This window comes from Vanellus vanellus (assembly GCF_965231255.1).
Source record: "Vanellus vanellus genome assembly, contig: HAP1_SCAFFOLD_53, whole genome shotgun sequence".
Classification (NCBI taxonomy): domain Eukaryota; kingdom Metazoa; phylum Chordata; class Aves; order Charadriiformes; family Charadriidae; genus Vanellus; species Vanellus vanellus.
Window position 1 is genome coordinate 197,525 of NW_028128477.1, and position 20,824 is coordinate 218,348.

General features: G+C 52.5%; 2 protein-coding genes across 2 annotated transcripts in view; one reads left to right on the forward strand and one right to left on the reverse strand.

Annotated features, from left to right (window-relative positions):
• Positions 1–20,824, forward strand: part of LOC309684316 (olfactory receptor 14C36-like) — a gene marked incomplete at both ends in the record, with an annotated part of 204,552 nt that overhangs the window by 163,354 nt on the left and 20,374 nt on the right. The gene's annotated exons all lie outside the window — the stretch shown is intronic.
• LOC309684326 (olfactory receptor 14A16-like) lies at positions 2,777–3,706 on the reverse strand (the record flags this gene model as incomplete). Its single annotated transcript, XM_082500259.1, has 1 exon — positions 2,777–3,706. One exon carries the CDS (start codon positions 3,704–3,706, stop codon positions 2,777–2,779), a length of 930 nt encoding a protein of 309 aa, XP_082356385.1.

Below are 20,824 nucleotides of genomic sequence, written 5' to 3' on the forward strand. Positions count from 1 at the left end.
TGTAGAAGATGGGCAGTTCATTGCTGCTTCTGACAAGATACCAGTCATCAGTTTCCACAGGGCATCCCTGAGTTCCTGGTTCCTCATGCTGTAGATGAGAGGGTTCACTGCTGGAGTCACCACCGAGTACAGAAATAACACCAACAGGTCCAGAGATGGGGAGGAAATGGTGGGGGGCTTCAGGTAGGCAAACATGGCAGTGCTGTTAAACAGGGAGATCACAACCAGGTGATGGATGCCCGTGGAAATGGCTTTGTGCCGTCCCTGCTCCGAGGGCATCCTCAGCACAGCCCTCAAGATCTGCACATAGGAAAAGAGAATGAAAGCAAAAGCCCCGAATGCTAGTAAGACACTAAGCACCAGAAGCCCAACTTCCCTGAGGTAGTCTGAATGTGAGCAGGAGAGCTTGAGGATGTGGGGGATTTCACAGAAGAACTGGTGCAGGGCATTGCCCTGGCAGAGGGGGAGTGAAAATGTATTGGCAGTGTGCAGCACAGCATAGGGAAAAACACTGCCCCAGACAGCTGCTGCCATGCGGACACAAGCTCTGCTGCCCAGGAGGGTCCCATAGTGCAGAGGTTGGCAGATGGCAATGTAGCGGTCATAGGCCATGACGGTGAGGAGAGAATACTCTGCTGAAATGAAAAAGACAAACAGCAAGGCCCGTGTAGCATAACCTGCATAAGAGATGACCCTCGTGTCCCAGAGGGAATTGGCCATGACTTTGAGGAGAGTGGTGGAGATGGAGCCCAGGTCAAAAACAGAGAGGCTGATGAGGAAAAAGTACATGGGGGTACCAAGAAGACCGAGTGGATAAGGTCCTCTATAGACAGATTGGAGTAGGCTCATGTTCACAAGCCCTGGTCCTCAGAGGGAACTTCAGCCACCCTGATAGCTGTTGGAAGGAAAGCACAGCAGCGCATAGGCAATCCAGGAGGTTTCTGGAACACATTAACGATTACATCCTTCTCCAGGTGACAGCAGAGCCAATGAGGAGAGGTGCCATGCTGGACTTTGTCCTGACCAAGAAAGAGGGGCCCATGGGGAATGTCATGGTCCAGGGCAGTTTTGGCTGCAGTGACCTTGAGGTGGCAGAGTCTGGGATCTTTAAGGTGGCTAGGAGAGCGCACAGTAAGCTCGCTATCCTGGACTTCAGGAGATAGACATTGGCCTCTTCAGGGATCTGCTTGGTGAACTACATTGGGACAGAGCCCTGGAAAGAAGAGGGGGCCATGAAAGTTGGCTAATATCCAAGGGCTACCTCTGCCAAGCTCAGGAGCAACACATCCCAGCAAAGAGGAAGTCAGGCAAAGACAGCAGGAGGCCTGCGTGGATGACCAAGGAGGTCCTGGTCAATCTCAAAAAGGAAAAGGAAGCCTACAGAGGGTGGAAACAAGGACAGGTAGCCTGGGAGGAATTGTCCGAGCAGCCAGGGATCAGGTTAGGAAAGCTAAAGCCCAGGTAGAGGTGAATCTGCCCAGGGGCATGAGGGGCAACAAGAAAGCCTTCTATAGGTATGTGGGTGACAAAAGGAAGACTAGGGAACACATGGGCCCACTCGGGAAGGAACCGTGAGACACGGTCACCTGGGACATAGAGAAGGCTGAGGTACTCAACGACTTCTTTGCCTCAGTCTTCCCTGGAAAGGGCTCTAACACTGCCATTGTCCTCTCCCAGGCACTTCCCAGCACTCCCCAGCCCCTGCCCAGCTCTGCCCACCTCCCCTGCCCTCTCCCCAGGACAGCCCAGCCCAGCAGCCCAGTCTGGGCTGGCCCCACAGCACTGCCCACCGCAGGCTGATGCAGAGCTCTGGGCACTCACCGCACAGCCCCAGCTCCTCCCAAGGGCACAGCAGCTCCGGGGGGGCAGACAAGGAGGTCAGCCTGCCCATCAGCCCTGGGGCTCGTGCTGGCACCGAGGAAACAAGGAAAGACTCTAGTCACTCTCAGCCTCTCCGGAATTCATATTGTGCCTCATCCCCAGCCCTGACTGAATTTGCCCCCTTCTCTCCCCAGTCAGCCCCACGCCCCAGGACAGCACAGCAGACCTGGCCCTGGGGTCCCTTCAGGCACCTCATGCGTCTCCCCACTCTCCCCTCCCTGTGCCTGATGCGTCCCTGCTGACTCCCTCGGCACTGCAGCGTCCTTGTGCATGGACACATTGATTCAGTGCTTTATATTAGTGGATTTCAACTTTGAGGGTGTTTCACCTTCAGAGTCTCCATCCGTTCCATCTCAAGGGCAAGTGTCGAGTCCCTAATCCCGCCTCTCTTCCCGCCTGAGATACATTTCCAGAACGTCCAGTATATGCCATCAGTCCTGTCATACATGAAGAATTCTGAGGAGATAATGGGAGCTCATGGACCGTCACCCCTTCTATTGGCTACTAAGAAGAGCGCTTTTAAATCCAGAATATTTGGTGAAGTGGAAAGCAATTGTACCATGAGCTTAGCTCCAGAAACATTGAAAACACAAGGAGAAGAGATTCATTAAAATATTGATTCCTTGAACATGTTCTTGGAAGAAACTTTGGAGGAACAGCCCATCCTTCAGGCACGGCACTTGGGAGATGCCATTTTATTGAAGAGCTGTTATCTGTCAGGCCACACCTGACTCAGTGTTGTGCAAGGGTCAGACACAGTAGGATCAAGCCTTAAGACAAGCAGCATAAACTCAGAAAATTATCTATAAGCAGGATTATCACGAGAGAAAAAAAGCAGACTCACAGCCTAAGATAAGCCTTGGGCAATGTGCATGGAAGGGGCAGCAGGTTATTGTCAGCGAAACAGTGTCCATTGGGCCTGTTTCCGTACGGCATCCTTGAGCTCCTGGTTCCTCATGCTGTAGATGAGGGGGTTCACTGCTGGAGACACCACTGAGTACAACACTGCCACCACCGGGTCCAGAGATGGGGAGGAGATGGAGGGGGGCTTCAGGTGGGCAAACACTCCAGTACTGATAAAGAGGGAGACCACGGCCAGGTGAGGGAAGCATGTGGAAAAGGCTTTGAGCCGTCCCTGCTCAGAGGGGATCCTCAGCACTGCCTTCAAGATTTGCACATAGGACAGCACAATGAATACAAAGCACAAAAATACTAAACAGACACAAACTACAATCAGCCCAACTTCCCTGAGGTAGGAGTGTGTGCAGGAGAGCTTGAGGATGTGGGGGATTTCACAGAAGAACTGGTGCAGGGAATTGCCCTGGCAGAGGGGCAGTGAAAATGTATTGGCCGTGTGCAGGAGAGAATAGAGAAACCCACTGCCCCAGGCAGCTGCTGCCATGCGGACACAAGCTCTGCTGCCCAGGAGGGTCCCGTAGTGCAGGGGATGGCAGATGGCAATGTAGCGGTCATAGGCCATGACGGTGAGGAGAAAATACTCAGCTGAAATAAAAATGAGAAAGAAAAAGAGCTGGACAGCACATCCTGCATAGGAGATGGCCCTGGTGTTCCAGAGGGAGTTTGCCATGGCTTTGGGGAGCGTGGTGGAGATGGAGCCCAGATCAAGAACAGAGAGGTTGAGGAGGAAGAAGTACATGGGGGTGTGGAGGCGGTGGTCGCAGGCGATGGCGGTGATGATGAGGCCGTTTCCCAGGAGGGCAGCCAGGTAGACGCCCAGGAAGAGCCCGAAGGTCAAGAGCTGCAGCTCTCGTGTGTCTGTGAATGCCAGGAGGAGGAAGTGGGTGATGGAGCTGCTGTTGGACATTTCCTGCCTCTGGTTATCTCTTATTCTTAACTGTGACTATCTGTTAAGGAGGAAAAGACAGTACTGAGTCAGAGCAGACTTCTCCCAGCAAAATGGATTGCATATGTCTTTGCAGCCCCACATTCAGACCCTCTTTTCAGGAGCACCTCTCTGCAGCTCCCTCACTTGAGCTCCGGCTTTTGCTGGCTGAGGCTGCCACTGGGAGCAGGGCAATGGGCTCCGGAGGAGTCCTCCTTGCTGTGCAGCAAGAGGGAACTAGGACGGCAGGGCTATCTCCAATTAAATGTAATTGTGTTATATCAAAGAGCTTTTCAGCGTTGTTGTCGGCAATTTGCCCAACTGCACAGCAGAGGAGAGGGGATTTTGTTTTCTCTGTTTTGTTCTGGTTGTACCTGCCACATTTCGGAGCGGTTTGGGATGGCTGAAATCCCTGACATTTCTAATGCACTCCAGGTGAAGTCTTGTGGGTCCTGAGAGGCAAAGGGATGGTCCCTTAGTGCAGAGAGAGGAGAGCAGCTCTGCCCATCAGTCCTCTTCTCCGCTGCCCTGTGCTGGCAGCTTGCAACTGGAGGAGTATCCCTCTGAGGTGTTGCCATCAAAAGAAGCAGGACACTGCGGAGAAGAAAGGAATCCAGGTTCAAAGGGCAGATATACAGGCTCATTGCCTTTTCTCATCTCTCCCCTCCCAGACTGGGACCAGGAGGGATCTTTGCAGCTGCCCACGTACAGCTGCCCAGCAGCATTACCATGGCCTGAGCACCGAGATGTCTTCTCCATGTGGATCCGAGGGAGCAGAGAGATACTATGGGAGAGCTGTGCCCTTCTGGAGAGCACCCTGAAGTCCCGCAGGACTCCTCAGGGAAATAGTTGATGTCCTGAAGTTGCCTGGAGGAGTCCTGGGCACATTGCTCCCAGAGACACGACTGCAGAGCAGGACCCAAAGGGTCGGCATCTGAACGGGAGCTGAATCTGCCACCCGCAACCCCCACCCCCCGCACTGATTCAGTTTATCCAACGGTGAGAACAAGGGCAGCTCAGGCAGGAGGGGATGGCAGTGAATTGCCACAACTCTCCTGACAAGGGAGGAGGGACATGCTAGGCAGATGGCAATCCGGGGTTCGTCCTTTGCTGGGCTCTGGCTGCTGCAGGGTCAATGCGTGCCCGAGACCCCGTGGGCTGGAGAGCAGAGATGTGCCCTGGCTGGGAATGGAGACCAGGCAGGAGCTGCCCAGGGGAAGGTGTCTGTGCTTCAGGGACAGCACGGACGGGCCCACATCCCCCTCGCCAGTGTTTCAGGCAGCAGCTCCCTCTCATTCCCTGCCCGTGTCTCTGCTGCCAGCAGCCGTCCCCCTGTCCCCAGCTCAACTCCTGCTCAGGGCTCACAAATCCCGTCCCACTGCTGTGCGCCCACCTCTGCCTGCCAACACCTCCAGGGACGGGGCGCCGCCCAAGGGCATCTCTGAGTGTGCGGGGGCTAAAGACCAGTTCACAGCGAACCTGATGTGGCTGCTAAGAGGAAGATGCTGCTGAGTTGGTGTGCTGCCCGAGAGGTCCTCTGAAAAATATCATGAGGTAGAGCTCACCTGTGCTGCTGCACTCTCTTGAGAGCAGAAGCACCATGCCCTGACCTGCTCATCCCTACCCTACCATGTTGGGGATCACTCCTTCCACCCACAGCTTCTCCCTACAGCGCCGTGGGAGCTCCCCGGGCAGGCGCAGAGCTGACCCTGGCAGGCGGCAGAGTCCCTGCCCCAGCACACAGCCCCCGGGGTGCGGGGACCCTGCTGGCAAGGACAGCCCTGCCCACCCCTGCCTGCACACCGATCTGCAAACCCCGGAGCCATCCCTGGGAGAAGGCAGCTGTCCGTCATTGTCCCTCTGAAGGTGCAGCAGGACATCCATGCTCTGAAGCACGTCCTCCTGCTCCACACCAGACAAGCCAGGACAGCCATCCTGACAGCTCCTATCAGCCATGGCATGTGCCAGCTCTAGGAGACACTGCCAGGAACTCACCTGCATTGCCCCACAGCCAGAGACTTACCATGTGAAAGGCTGTGAAGGTTTGTCCCCCGGTGAGCTCTCTCCTGTCCTCCCACCCCAGACTGCCTTTACCTCTCTCTCCTCTTCTTCTCTTCCCTTCTCTTCTCTTCTCTTCTCTTCTCTTCTCTTCTCTTCTCTTCTCTTCTCTTCTCTTCTCTTCTCTTCTCTTCTCTTCTCTTCTCTTCTCTTCTCTTCTCTTCTCTTCTCTTCTCTTCTCTTCTCTTCTCTTCTCTTCTCTTCTCTTCTCTTCTCTTCTCTTCTCTTCTCTTCTCTTCTCTTCCCTCGCTGCCTGCAGGCACTGCCCTCAGTCCTGCTTCTGGGCAGAGCTGTCTCTCTGCAGTGCTGCCCACTTGCCAGGAGCTCCCTCCGGCCCAGCAGCCCAGCCCAGCTCAGCAGCAGAGGACCAGCCCATGGTGGCACTCTCTCTGTCCCCTCTGGGCTCCCTCAGAGATGTCCCTGGGGCTCCAGGGGAACCACCTGGGAAACAAGCTGAAGTCATCACTGATCTTTTCTCCCTCTGCTGGGCAGAGAAACTTCTTCCCTGCAGTGCCATTTCCCCTTTCGGAGACAGAGTTATGTCCAAGAATCCCCTCTTCTTGCCCCACTAGGAGACAGCACACCCAGGCAGTGAAAGGCAGGAGTCTCCTGTACCTCCTGTACCCATGCAAAGCACAGGTGACACATGAGGTGCCAGAGGTGGTCTAAGACATGTGCTCGTAACTGATGGAAATATTAAGAGGGACAGGGCAGTGTCTGGAGTCATCATTTTGAGGCTGGTGGGGCATGGTGGTGACACTCTCTCTCCTCCACCAGCTGTCTTTACCTCATCTCCTTTGGCACCCATGGCCCGTTTCTCACAGACACCCCTACAGTGCCCAACCTCATTCAGGGCAGCTGCTCCACTGGAAGGTGACCTACACCCTGTGGTGCTACGGGAGGTGCCAGGGCTCTCCTGCACAGCCGCATGCAGCCAGCAGGGACTACACAAGACCTGCAGGAACATGATTGCCATTCAGAGCAGCAGTGTAACACACCCCAAGAGAACCTCTGGGACGTTCAGTGCCTTTGTTCATGCAGCTGCAGTGAGGCAAGTCCTGTCCCATCTCCATCCAGCAGATGTAGGCAGTGCTTCTCCCACAGCCTTTAGTCATCCCTTTGATGATGCAATCATGGAACAGAGCAATGATTTACCCCATGTTCTTGGATCACAGGATGTCCATCGCTGAGGACATTTTCCAAAGCACCTTGTCTTTCCTGGAGATCATCTTCCCCTTGCACCACAGGCCCTGCAGGCCTGCAGAGACGTCCCAGAGAGCAAAGCCCTCTCCTACCAGGGCTGCACAGCCCAGCCCTGCTTCTCTCTGGCCCTGAGGGTTTGCTCTCCTTCGGGTCACCTCATTTCCTCTTTCCATTGCCATCTGCCATCCACCCCTGCATGCTCTGAACAAAACCTTTGCCTTGCATGGGACCTTGGGCACTTGGCACCGGCTTTCTTTGTTACACATCTGAGTGTGGTCCTCGTACCTTGGCTGAGGTCCAGCACAACTCTGCTCTGACCTATAGAACCTATAATGAGGGAGAAGAAGGGCACAAACTCTTCTCTTATTTACATCTCCATTTCACAGCTAAATGGAGAAGTGGAAACACGTGCGGAAAAGGCCTTGGTGTAAGGTGTGTGTAAGAAGTCCTCCTCTTGAGAACTTTGATGTTGGTCTGTACATTCTCATTATATTTTTCATAAGACACAGACCAGCAAGATGATACTTTCTCTTCTCCTATGTACGTAGAGATTTGTGCAGCCATCTGCAAAACCACATTTCCTCCAACAAACTAAATGTAGAAAGTGTGTTCCGAGAACATGTTTCTATCAGGACGTTTCACATCTAAATGGCGCCGGGAGCAATGAAGTTTGGGTAAACTGGATAGATCCTGCTTTTATTTCTTTGCTATCCAACATTGCCCCCACCTGCTAGCGCTTCCCTCCTGACATCCCTTTCTTTGAGAGAGTCGGTGCTAGATGGCGACTGATCCACATATTGCCCAAGTTCATCCAGTCTTCCAGGCACACAGAAAAGCAATCCAAGGGGACATGACCTGGGACATGTTCCTCATCTAAAGTGAAGCTAAGCAGCCTCAGCTCCGCAGCTCATCCTCTGGATCTTTTGGAAAGATGCATGCCACGTTGCTTTTTGCAGTTGTCATGGAGTCCCCCAGCCTCCAGGACCTTTCCAAGATGATAGAGAGTGGCCTCACTGTGACATTCTCTTCCTTTCTCAGCACCCTTGCATGCTACCTCTTTTCCCACATACTGGTACTGGTTGACTTTGCCCAAATCACCTTTGATTTGATTCCCATCCAGCCCTGGCTCTTCTCCTCCAGAGTCTTGCCTTGAGGCACCAAGGCCTGGGAGACCTTGCTGGTGAAATCAGAGGCAAGACACACAGGGAGTATCTCAGTTCTATCTATGCTGGCTCCTACTCAATTCAGCAGTGTCCAGTCAATATCTTTGTTTTCTTCTTTAATTGCTCCTGAGGTAGGCAAAGATCATTATGATTCCCTTGAATTTGCCCTCAGGTTTCAACTGGGTTTTGATACAGACAAATGCTTGGAAGATGCTGTCCTTGAAGACCAGCTGTAGTGAGCTCTGCTGTCCTTCAGTGCTGCTGCTGATTGGATCCCCACTAAAACTGCCCAGAACAGTCCCAAGTCTGCTCTCTAATGCCCAGCATCTGCAGTCTTCTATTCTTGTCCCTCCCTCCCCTCGGGACCTGGGACCCCCCTGTTTCGGGGTCATGACAGCCAATCTTCACATCCCGCATCAGCTCTTCTTTGCTTGCAAGGATCAGATCCGGGTTTGTATTACCCCTGTTGACCCATCTGGTCGCTGTGCTAAGGTGTTGTCCTCACACATTCCAGAAACTGCCTGCAGTGTGCACGCTGCTGTATTCCCCTTCCAGAAAATGCCCGGGGCACTGCAGTCCCCAGGGAGACTCGGGCTTCTACAGCCAGAGACTTCCTTGGCATGCTGAGCAAAGGCTATGCCCACTTCCTCACCCTGCCTGCAGGTTCCTGAACTCCCACTATGGGAGGCCACTTCTGCTAGCCTCTCCTCTGACCTTCCCTTACAGGGGCTCGTCAAACTTTTCACCTGGTCCACAGAGTAGCTCCATACATCCAGTAAACCTCTTCACTTTCAGTGAACCCCACCCCAGATCCTTCCTGCCTGTCTCTCCTGGAAAGCCGAATCATAGAGTCATAGAATGGCTTAGGCTGGAAGGGACCTTGAAGATCATCCAGTTCCAACCCCCCTGCCCTTGGCAGGGACATGTCCCACTACACCAGGTTGCTCAAAGTCCCATCCAGCCTGGCTTTAAACACCTCCAGGGATGCGGTAACCATAGCTTCTCCGGGGAACCTGGGCCAGTGCCTTACCACCATTGAAATGAAAAATTTCTTCTGAATATCTAATCTAAATTTCCCCTCTTCCAGTTTAAAGCCATACCTCCTGGTCATATCACTATGTGCCCCCTTGTAAAAAGTCCCTCCCCTGCTTTCCTGTAGACCCCCTTTAAGTACTGCAAAGTCACAATGAGGTCTCCCTGGAGCCTTCTCTTCTGCAGGCTGAACAACCCCAACTCTTTCAGCCTGTCCTCAGAGGAGAGGTGCTCCAGCCCTTGGATCAACTTTGTGTCCCTCCTCTGGACCCGCTCTGACAGGTCCATGTCTTTCCTCTGTTGGGGGCTCCAGAGCTGGATGCAGTAGTCTAGGTGCGCTCTCACCAGAGCAGTTTACTTGACCTGCTGGCCACGCTGCTTCTGATGCAGCCCAGGATGCGGTTGGCTTTTTCTGAGCTGCAAGCACGCATTGCCAGCTCATTTCAATCTTCTCATCAATCAGCACCCCCAGGTCCTTCTCCTCAGGACTGCTTCCAGCCATTCTCTGCCAGCGTGGATTTGTGCTTGGGATTGCCCCAACCCAGATGTAGGACCTTGCACTTGGCCTTGTTGAACTTCATGAGGTTGGCATGGGCCCACCTCTCCAGGCTGTCCAGGTCCCTCTGGATGGTATCCCTTCCCTCCAGTGTGTCTACCTCACCACACAGCTTGGTATCATCAGCAAACTTGCTGAGGGTGCGCTCAATCACACTGTCCATGTCACCAACAAAGATATTGTCCCAGTACCAACCCCTGAGGAATGCAACTCATCACTGCTCGCCACTTGGACATCGAGCCGTTGACAACAACACTTTGTGTGTGACCGTCCAGCCAGTTCTTTATCCACCAAGTGGTCCATCTGTTGAATCCATGTCTCTTCAATTTAGAGACCAGGATATCGTGTGGGACAATGTCAAAGGCTTTGCACAAGTCCAGGCAGGTGACATCAGTTGCTTTTCCCTTGTCCAGTACCACTGTATCGCGTTCATAGAAGGGCACCAAATTTTGTCAGGCATGACTTGCCCTTGGTGAAGCCATGCTGGATGCTACCTATCACCTCCTTATTTTCTATGTGCCTCAGCAGAGTTTCCAGGAGGATCTGCTCCATGATCGGGCCAGGCACAGGGGTGAGACTGACTGGCCTGTAGTCCCCCAGGTCTTCCTTATTTCCCTTTTTGAAAACAGGGTTTATGTTTCCCCTTGGCCAGTCAGCAGGAAGCTCACCAGAGTGCCACGACTTCTCAAATATGAGGGACAGTGGCTTAGCAACTTCGTCTGCCAGTTCCCTCAGGACCCGCAGATGTGTCTCTTCAGGTCCCATGGACTTGTGCACCTTCAGGTTCCTCAGGTGATTTATACCTGATCTTCATCTACAGTGGGCAGTTCTTCATTTTCCCACTCCTTGCCTTTGCCCTCTGCATCATGGGCAGTGTGGCTGCAGTCTTTGCCAGTGAAGACTGAGGCAAAAAAGTCATTGAGGACCTCAGCTTTGTCTCTGTCCCGAGTGACCAGTTCTTGCATTTCCTACTGGAGAGGGCCCACATCTTCCCTAGTCTTTCTTTTCTCGCTGACATACTTAAAGAAGGATTTTTGTTTGTCTTGATGCCCCTGGCCAGATTTAGTTCTATCTGGGCTTTAGCTTTCCTAACCTGATCCCGGGCTTCTTGAACAATTTCTCTGTATTCCTCCCAGGCTTCCCACCCATGTTTCCACCCCCTATAGGCCTCCTTTTCACTTGTGAGCATGTCCAGGAGCTCCTTGTTCATCCATGCAGGCCTCCTGGCTTTTCTGCCTACCTTCTTCTTTGTAGGGATGCATCACTCCTGAGCTTGGAGAAGGTGAGCCTTGAATATTAACTGGCTTACTTGGGCCCTTCTTCCCTCCAGCGCTTCATCCCATGGCACTATACCAAGCAGTTTCTTCAAGAAGCCACAGTCAGCTCTGCTAAAGCCCAGGGTGATCAGCTTGCTGCGCACCTTCCTCGCTGCCTTGAGGATCTCAAACTCGACCATTTCATGGTCATGGCAGTCCAGGCTGCCCTTGAGCTTGACACTGCCTACCAGCCCCTCCTTGTTGGTAGGGACAAGTTCCAGCAGAGCTCCTCTCCTCGTTTGCTCCTCTACCACTGGGAGAAAGACGTTGTCAATACAATCCAAGAACCTCCTGGACTGCCTATGCCCTGCTGTGTTACCCTTCCAACAGATGTCAGCAAACTTGCTGAGGGTACACTCTGTGCCCTCATCCAGGACGTTGATTAACATGTTGAACAAGACTGGCCAGTACTGACCCCTGGGGACCACTGCTACTTACAGGCCTCCAACTAGACTTTGCGCCGAACACTATGCTATCAGCCTCATTCCCCACAGTATTCTTGTGTCCAGTTAGGACATTATGGTCTGATTGGGTGGATAAGTAGATGGGTAATAACTGAGATCAGTAGTCGGGCTTGGAAGAACGTGGTGAACGCAAAGTGTTCTGCCCAGAGGGATGTATCTAGTCGGGTTCCACCATGTTTCAAGGGCTTTTAATTACCCAAAGGAGATGAGAAAATGCTTTTTTTCTAGCATTTGTAGCTGACACCTCATTGAGGAGAGCAGACACTATATTAGAGGGCAGGGTTGCCATCCCAAGGGACCTAGACAAGGACAGGCCACTAGTAACATCATGTTATCCAACAAAGACAGATCTAAAGTTCTTTTGCTGACTTTGACTAAGGGTCTGAAGTGACAGAGGGCAGGGACTGCCTAGGTTGGTATCAGCACTGCAGGAAAGGCTCTGGTGGTCCTTTGGTTTCATTAGGCAAAACATGGAGCCTTCGGCAAAGGCCAAAAGCATCCTGGGTGGTATGAGCAGGAGCACAGCCAGTGGGAGTGATTACCGCCCTGGGCTCAGCACATTTGAGAACAGATCCAGAATACTCCCCCAGGTTCTGACCCCCTTCAATGCGTGAGAGACACTGGTAAACTGGAGCTCATTTAGTGGAGGGCCACCAAGGTGGTCATGGTTGGAGCACTTGTGCTGTGAGAAGAAGCTGAAAAAGCTGGGCTTGTCCAGCTGGAAGAAAGGAAGATCTTGGGGGAACATGCAGCAGCATGTCTCAGTGGAGAACAGGATGTCCATGAGCCAGCAATGTGTCTTGGTGGCCGAGAAGGCCAATGGCATGCTGGGGTGCATCAAGCAGAGTGTGGCCAGCAGGTCGAGGGAGGTCATCCTCCCCTTCTACTCCGCCCTGGTGAGGCCTCATCTGGAGTACTGTGTCCAGTTCTTGGCTCCCCACTTCAAGAAGGACAGGGAGCTGCTGGAGAGGGTCAAGCAAAGGGCTACGAAGATGATGAGGGGATTGGAACATCTGTCTTATGAGGAAAGGCTGAGGGACTTGGGCCTTTTTAGTCTGGAGGATAGAAGACTAAGGGGGGACCCTATCTATGCTTATATATACTTAAAGGGAGGGTGCCAGGGGGATGGGAACAGTCTTTTGTCAGTGGTGCCCAGTGATAGGACTATAGGGGTGTCCTGGTTCCGGCAAGGATGGGGTTAATTTCCAAGGAGCCGGCAGGGGAGGCACGTATTCCATACCACGTGACCCATGCCCCGCTATAAAAGGAGCTAGCCGGGGCGGGGGAGTCAGTCGCCACTCGGGGGCGGGTCGCGGCGGTGCGGGTCCGGTCGGTGCGCTTCGCGGCGGTACTGTAATCGCGTTCTTGTATTCCTTTACCGGTGTTATTGTTTTTCTTTCTTTCTTTTCTTTCTTTTTCCCTTTGTCTGTTCTGCTAAATTATAATATTTCAACCCACGAGTTTTGCCCTTTTCTGCTGATTTTTCCCACGGCTGTGGGAGTCGTGCGAGCGGCTGCGTGGTTCTCTGTTGCTGGCTGAGGCCAAACCACGACAAGGGGACAGGCACAAACTTGAATGTAGGAAGTTCCATCTTAACATGAGGAGGAAGTTCTTTCCTTTGAGGGTGGCAGAGCACTGGCACAGGCTGCCCAGAGAGGTGGGGGAATCTCCCACTCTGGAGACATTCCAAACCCGCCTGGTTGCCATCCTGTGCAACCTGCTGTAGGTGACCCTGCTCTTGGAGTGGGCTTGGACTAGCTGATCTCCAGAAGTCCCTTCCAACCCTGACCACTCTTTGATTCTGTGAAACTGGAGAGACGTGGATTTGAAGGGTGTATTGTTCGGTGGATGAGGAACTGGTTGGATGGTCCCATCCAGTAGTGGTCAAGGGCCTCATGTCCAGATGGAGACTGGTGCTGATGACACCATGCTGAGTATTGTGATTGACACTCCCAGGGGACAGGATGTCATCCAGAGGGACCTGGACAGGCTCAAGAAGTGGGCCCGTATGAACAGCATGAGGTTCAACTAGGCCAAGTGAAGGGTCCTGCACCTGGGTCAGGGCAATCTCTGATATCAATACAGCCTGGGGGATGAAGGGATGGAGAGCAGCCCTGCCGAGAAGGACTTGGGTATACTGGGGAAGGGGAAAAGCTGGACATGAGCTGGCAATGTGTGCTCGCAGCCCAGAAAGCCAACGGTATCCTGGGCTGCATCAAAAGAAGCATCACCACAGGTCGAGGGAGGGCATTCTGCCCTTCTGCTCTGCTTTGGTGAGACCCTACCTGGAGTGCTGCTCCAGCTCTGGAGCCCTCAGCACAGGAGAGACATGGACCTGTTGGAGTGGGTCCAGAGGAGGCCACAAAGATGCTCCGAGGGCTGGAGCACCTCTGCTGTGAGGAAAGGCTGATAGAGTTGGGGTTGTTCAGCCTGGAGAAGAGAAGGCTCTGGGGAGACCTTATTGTGGCCTTCCAGTACCTAAAGGGGGCCTACAGGAGAGATGGGGACAGAGTTTTTAGCAGGACCTGTTGCGATAGGACAGAGGGTGAGGGCTTTAAACTAAAAGGGGGGAAATTTACACTCGATATAAAGAACCTTTTAACAATGAGGATGGTGAGACACTGGCCCAGGTTGCCCAGAGAGACAGGAGATGCCCCATCCCTGGAAACATTCCAGGCCAGGTTGGCCGGGGCTTGGAGACAGCTCGTCCAGTTGAAGGTGTCCCTGCTCATGGCAGGGGGGTTGCACTAGATGGCCTTTAATGGTCCCTTCCAACCCAGACCATACCATGATTCTAAACAGAGCCCGTTTTTACTGGGAGGGGACCAAGTCTGTACTGGAAGGGTTTAATGAAACCCAGTTTCAAATGGCACTGTGCCCAGTCGTACTGGGAGGGGATGAGAGGATGCAGTTTATACTGGGCGCGTGCTCAGCCTGTACTTGGAGGAGTTAAAGAGGACTAGTTTGTAGTGGGAGGGGCCAAGTTTGTACTGGCAGGGGTTAAAGCAACCCAGTTTGTACTGTGACAGAGCCCAGACTGTAGTGGGAAGGGGCCAGGGGCTCCAGTGTGGACTGGGAGGGTGGCCCAGTGTACCCTGGGAGGGTCTAAAGGCATAAAGTTTATACTGGGACAGGGCCCAGTCTGTTTGTACTGAGACGAGGCCCAGACTCTGCTGGGATTGGCTCGGAGGATCCCGTTTCTACGTGGAGAGGGCTCAGAGTGTACTGGGAGGAAATTGGGGGATCCAGTCTGTACTGAGATGAGGCCCAGTCTGTACAGGGCAGTGTTAAAGCGGTCCATTTTGTACTGGTACACAGAGCAGTCTGCACTGGGAGCTGGGCTGGGATCCACTTTGGACTAGGAAGAGGCTCTTTTTCCGCTGGGAGGAATTAAAGGGATTCTCTTCATACTGGGACAAGGCCCCTTCTGTACTGGGAGGGAATCAGGGGATGCAGTTTGGACTGGGACAGGGCCCAGTCTGTCCTGGCATAAGTTAGAGGATCCAGATTGTATTGGAGGTGGACAGTTGGTACTGGGTGGGGACCGGGGAGTCCATTTTGGACTCGGCATTGGCCCAGTCTGTACTGGGAGGGGTTAAAGGGATCCAGTTTCTATTTGGATGGAGCCCAGTCTTTACTGTCAGGTGTTTAAGGGATCCAGTTTATAAAGGGACAGAACCCAGTCTGTACTTGGAGGGGTAAAATGGAGTAATCTCTATTTGTTGACAGTCAGTTCTGTACTGGGAGGGGAGCACGGGATCCAGTTTGTACCAGGAGGGGACCCAGTCTGTACTGGGAGGGGGCCACAGCATCTAGTTTGTACTGCCACGGGGACCAGTCTGTAGTGGGAGGGGTTAAGGGATTTCGTGTGTACTGGGAAGGGCGCAGTGTATACCGGGAGGGTTTAAAGAGATAAAGTTTCTAATGGAATGGGGCCCAGTGGTTACAGGGAGGGGGCCATGGGATCCTGTTTGTACTGGCACCTGACCCAGTTTCTGTGTGGAGGGGATGAGGTGGTGGAGTTTGTACTGGGACAGGAACTAGTTTTTACTAAGAGGGGATCGAGTGATCCAGTTTGTACTAGGAGAGGGCCCCATCTGTACTGGCAGAGGTTGAGGGGATCCACTTCATACTGGGTCAGGGCCCAGTCTCTGCTGGGAGGGGTTGAGGAGATCCACTTTCTAGTGGGACAGGGGCCCAGTCTGTCATGGGAGGGGTTAAAGGGATGCAGTTTATACTGGGAGAAGGCTCAGTCTGTACTGGGAAGGGATTGGGGATCCAGTTTGTACAGGGACGGGGCCCAGTCTTCTTGGGCTTGGTTCAAAGGGCCCCATTTTGGACTTGAAAGGGCCCAGTCTGTGCTGGGAGGTTGCCAGGAGATGCAGTTTGTACTTGGGTGGTGCCCAGTCTGCATTCTGAGGGGATCAGGGGATCCCACTGCTACTGGGATGGGGCCCAGTCTATACTGGGACACGTTAAAATAACCCACTTTGTACTATACAGGACCCAGTCTGTGCTGGGAGGTGTTAAATAAAGGCCGACAAGGCAGATATCATGGTGGGAGTCTGTTATAGACCACCCAACCAGGATGAAGAGACAGATGAAATATTCTAGAAGCAGCTGGGACAAGTGTCACGATAGCCAGCTCTTGTCCTCGTGGGGGACTTCAGCTTACTGGATGTCTGCTGGAAATGCAATACAGTGGAGAGGAAACAGCCCAGGAGGTTCCTGGAGTGTGTTGAGGATAAGTTCCTGACACAGCTGGGGAGGGAGCAGAGGAGGGAAGCACCCTGCTGGACCTGTTGTTTGCCAACAGAGAAGGGCTTGTGGGGGATGTGAGGATTGGAAGCCGTCTTGGGCATAGCGATCATGAAATGACAGAATTTTCAATTCTTGGAGAAGTCAGGAGGGGGGTCAGCAGAACTGCCACCTGGGACTTCCGGAGGGTGGGCTTTGGCCTGTTTAGGGGTGTGGTTAACAGAGTCCCTTGGGAGGAAGTCCTGAAGGGCAAAGGAGTCCAGGAAGGCTGGACATTCATCAAGAAGGAACTTGTAAAGGCACGGGAGCAGGCTGTCACCATGTGCCGAAAGACGAGCCATCAGGGAAGAAGACCTGGCTGAACAGAGAGCTTTGGCTGGAACTGAGGGGAAAAAAGGGGTTTATGACAGTTGGAAGAAGTGGCAGGCAACTCAGTTGGACTGCAAGGATGTCATGAGGTTATGCAGGGAGAAAAGTAGAAGGGCTAAAACCCAACTAGAAATTAATCTGGCCATGCCATAAAAGACAATGAAAAATGTTTCTGTAAATACATCATCAAGAAAAGGAGGGTTAAGAAGAATCTCTATCCTTTATTGGATGTGGAGGGAAACACAGTGACCAGGGATGAGGAAAAGGCTGACGTACTTAATGCCTTCTTTGCCTCAGTCTTTAAGAGTAAGACCAGTTGCTCTCTGGGTACCCAGCCCCCTGAGCTGGAAGACAGGGTTGGGGAGCAGAATGGAGCCCCCACAATCCAAGGGGAAATGGTGAGGAACCTGCTACATCACTTAGAAATACACAAGTCTATGGCGCCGCTTGAGATCCACCCAAGGGTACTGAGGGAACTGGCGGGAGCGCTCAGCAAGCCACTTTCCATCATCTATCAGCATTCCTGGCTAACTGGGGTGGTCCCAGTTGACTGGAAGATAACAAACGTTGCGCTCATCTACAAGAAGGACCAGAAGGAGGACCTGGGGAATTACAGGCCTATCAGTCTGACCTCGGTGCTGGGGAAGGTTACGGAGGAGATCATCCTGTGTTCCATCATGCAGCACATACAGGACAATCAGGCGATCAGACCCAGCCAGCATGGGTTTATGAAAGGCAAGTCCTGCCTGAGAAACCTGACCTCCTTCTATGACAAGGTGACCAGCTTAGTGGATGAGGAAAAGGCTGTGGATGTTGTTTACCTGCACTTCATTAAAGCCTTTGACACTTTTTCCCACGGCATTCTCCTGGAGAAACTGGCTGCTCATGGCTTGGACAGGTGTACACTCTGCTGGGTAAAACACTGGCTGGACGGCCGGGACCAAAGAGTGGTGCTGAATGGAATTCAATCCATTTGGCGGCCAGTCACAAGTGATGTTCCCCGGGGCTCAGTACTGGGACGGGTTCTCTTTAATATCTTTATCAACGATCTAGACAAGGGGGTGGAGTGCCCCCTCAGTAAGTTCGCAGATGACACCAATTAAGGTGGGAGTGTTGATCTGCCTGAGTGTTGGAAGGCTCTACAGAGGAATCTGGACAAGCTGGATCCATGGGCCGAGGCAAATGGTGTGGGGTTCAACAAGGCCAAGAGCCGGGTCCTGCCCTTGGGTCACAACAACCTCACGCAGCGCTACATGCTTGGGGCAGAGTGGCTGGAAAGATGCCCAGCAGAAAAGTACCTGGGGGTGTTGGTGGCTGAATATGAGCTGGCAGTGTGCTCAGGTGGCCATGAAGGCCCACAGCATCCGGGCTTGTACCAGTAAAAGTGTGGTGAGCAGGACTAGGAAAGTGATCGTCCCTCTGTACTCTGCACTGGTGAGGCCCCACCTCGAGTACTGTGTTCAGTTTTGGGCCCCATGACAAGAAGGACATTGAGGTGTTGGAGCGTGTCCAGAGAAAGGCAACGAAGCTGGTGAGGGGTCTGGAGGACAAGTCTTGTGGGGAGCAGCTGAGGGAACTGGGGTTGTTCAGACTGGAGAAGAGGAGGCTGAGGGGAGACTTTCTCGCTCTCTACAGTTCCCTGAAAGGACGTTGTAGCAAGGTGGGGGTTGGTCTCTTCTCCCAAGTAATGAGAGAGAGGACTTGAGGAAATAGCCTCAAGTTTCTCCAGGGGAGATTTACATTGCGTATTAGGAAAAATTTCTTCCGCTAAAGGGCTTTCGAGCACTGGAACAGGCGGCCCAGGGAAGTGGTTGAGTCACTATCACTGGGGGTATTTAATGGATGTGCAGATGTGGCACACAGGGACATGGTTTAGTGGTGGACTCGGCAGTGTTAGGTTTACAGTTGGACTCTATGATCTTAAAGGTCTTTTGCAATTCTCAATGATTCTGTGATTCTTTTGGGACTCTGGATTTTGTTTTGTCGTTGCCCCTTTTTGGGAGGGCAGGAGGTGTCACAGAATTTTCCTACACTCAGCCTCGCTCACCCTCACACCCCACGGCCACCAGGAAGAGCCCTGAGCCACCAGTGAGGGGCAGGACTTGCCTTCCCAGGGCCTGAGGGTCAAGGTTTGGCCTTTCTGCTGCATCAACCAAGCCAAGGGGTTCCTCAGCATTACAGCCACCTGCACAGTGTCTTTGCCTACCTGCAGCCACAGCCTCCAGTTATCTCCTCTAACGAGTCCCTGGGGAGGCTTTGGCAGTAACGACCCTCCGTGGGGCCAATCAAGGCTTCAAGGTACTTTGCTTCTGACTTGGACTTCTGGAGCACTTTGTTCAATCTTCTCTCAGTGCCTGAGGCTCATGGACTCAGCACCAAATACACCGTGGGGCTCATTAAAAGACAGAAAGCCCTAACAAGGTGTTCATCGTTCTTGTAATTTTCTTCAAATCTTCAAGACTTGTACAGCCAATTAGAGAGGTTTCAGAGTGTAGTTAAGGAGGAGATTTCAAAGCGCACCGAAGAAAAATGTCTTTTTTTTTATTTTTAAGGGTATAATGTATTACTCCTGATTATCACTTACGATTAGGATAGAAGCATTCTCTGATTGTTCTGGATACAGGGTGTCCCTTCAGGGGGTCTGGACAGGGAGGAGAAGCAGTCCCTGGAGGTCTGACACTGTAGGACAACTTTGCTCCTCACCTCCCCACCCTCCCCATTTCTGACATTGGCCACCTGGGACTGACACCCCTGGTCCTTGCATCAGACTTCTCCACTGAAGTCTGCAGCTGGATGTCACAGCTCCATTGCCCCATCTCCCACCTGCGCTCCTCAGAGCCCTGGCTGCACCCAGGCGCAGGAGAACTTTTCCTGTTTGTAAGACAAGAAAAGTAAAGCATAATCAGATTTCCTAAACAATAACACACAGTCCGCAATCACACGCTCAGGACAAGCTACCTCTAATGAGGCTGCCTTTCTACAAGGGAGTTCTTATGAGAAAGAGTTTAGGAAGGTAGATAGACAAGACATATAAACACAATTAAGGAGTTGGCTGAGGAGACAATTAGATTGTTGAAAGACAGGCAAGCTTTGAACTCCTTGAAAGTCAAAGCAGCAGCACAGGTGAGAGGTATCTGAGTGAAGAAAGAGTAAGGGGAGGAGAAAACTGGCGAAGAATGGAAAGGGCCTTTGCCCAGAGAGTCTGCATCTGCAAAGATGACTTTAGAAATGAGCATTGTCTCAGGAGAAGGGTAAGAATCTGAAAGATTAGAGAAAGTACACACAGTGTGTAACAGGGAGAAGAGTGGTAATGAGGTTACAGGGGAAGATCAATATTTCTTTGGAATATCCCTTTTGAAAGGTCATGGGATTGGCAGAGGTCTCTGGTGAGAGAGGACAAGCAAGTGTAGCACCTGTCTTTGAAAGAGTCCAAATGTGCGACCCAGGGAGCCAGTGGCTGTCCAAGCTCACTTTGGTGAGGAGTGTTGTGCCATCAGTCAGAGCCCTTCTTGGTGATATTTCTGGGCACCGATAACAGAAGAACACGTCCAAGAAACATCAGCATGGATTTCATAGAATAGAATCATAGAATCATAGAATTGTTGAGGTTGGAAGGGACCTTTAAGATCATCAAATCCAACCATTAACCTCCCCTGGCAGAACCACTTCTAAACCATGTCCCCAAGTACCACATCTACCCCCTTTTAAACACCTCCAGGCATGGCGAATCCACCACCTCCCTGGGCAGCCTATTCCAATGCTTGATAACCCTTTCAGTGAAACAAAAATTCCTAATATCCAATCTAAACCTTGCCTGGCATAACTTGAACCCATTTCCTCTTGTCCTATCACTTGTCACCAGGGAGAAGAGGTCAGCCCCCACCTCTCTACAAGCTCCTTTCAGGGAACTATAGAGAGCAATAAGGTCTCCCCTCAGCCTCCTCTTCTCCAGGCTAAACAACCCCAGTTCCCTCAGCCGCTCCTCATAAGATTTGTCCTCCAGACCCCTCACCAGCTTCGTTGCCTTTCTCTGGACACGCTCCAACACCTCAATGTCCTTCTTGTAGTGAGGGGCCCAAACCTGAACACAGTACTCGTGGTGGGGCCTCACCAGTGCCCAGTACAGGGGTATGGTCAGTTCCCTAGTCCTGCTGGCCACACTATTCCTGATACAGGCCAGG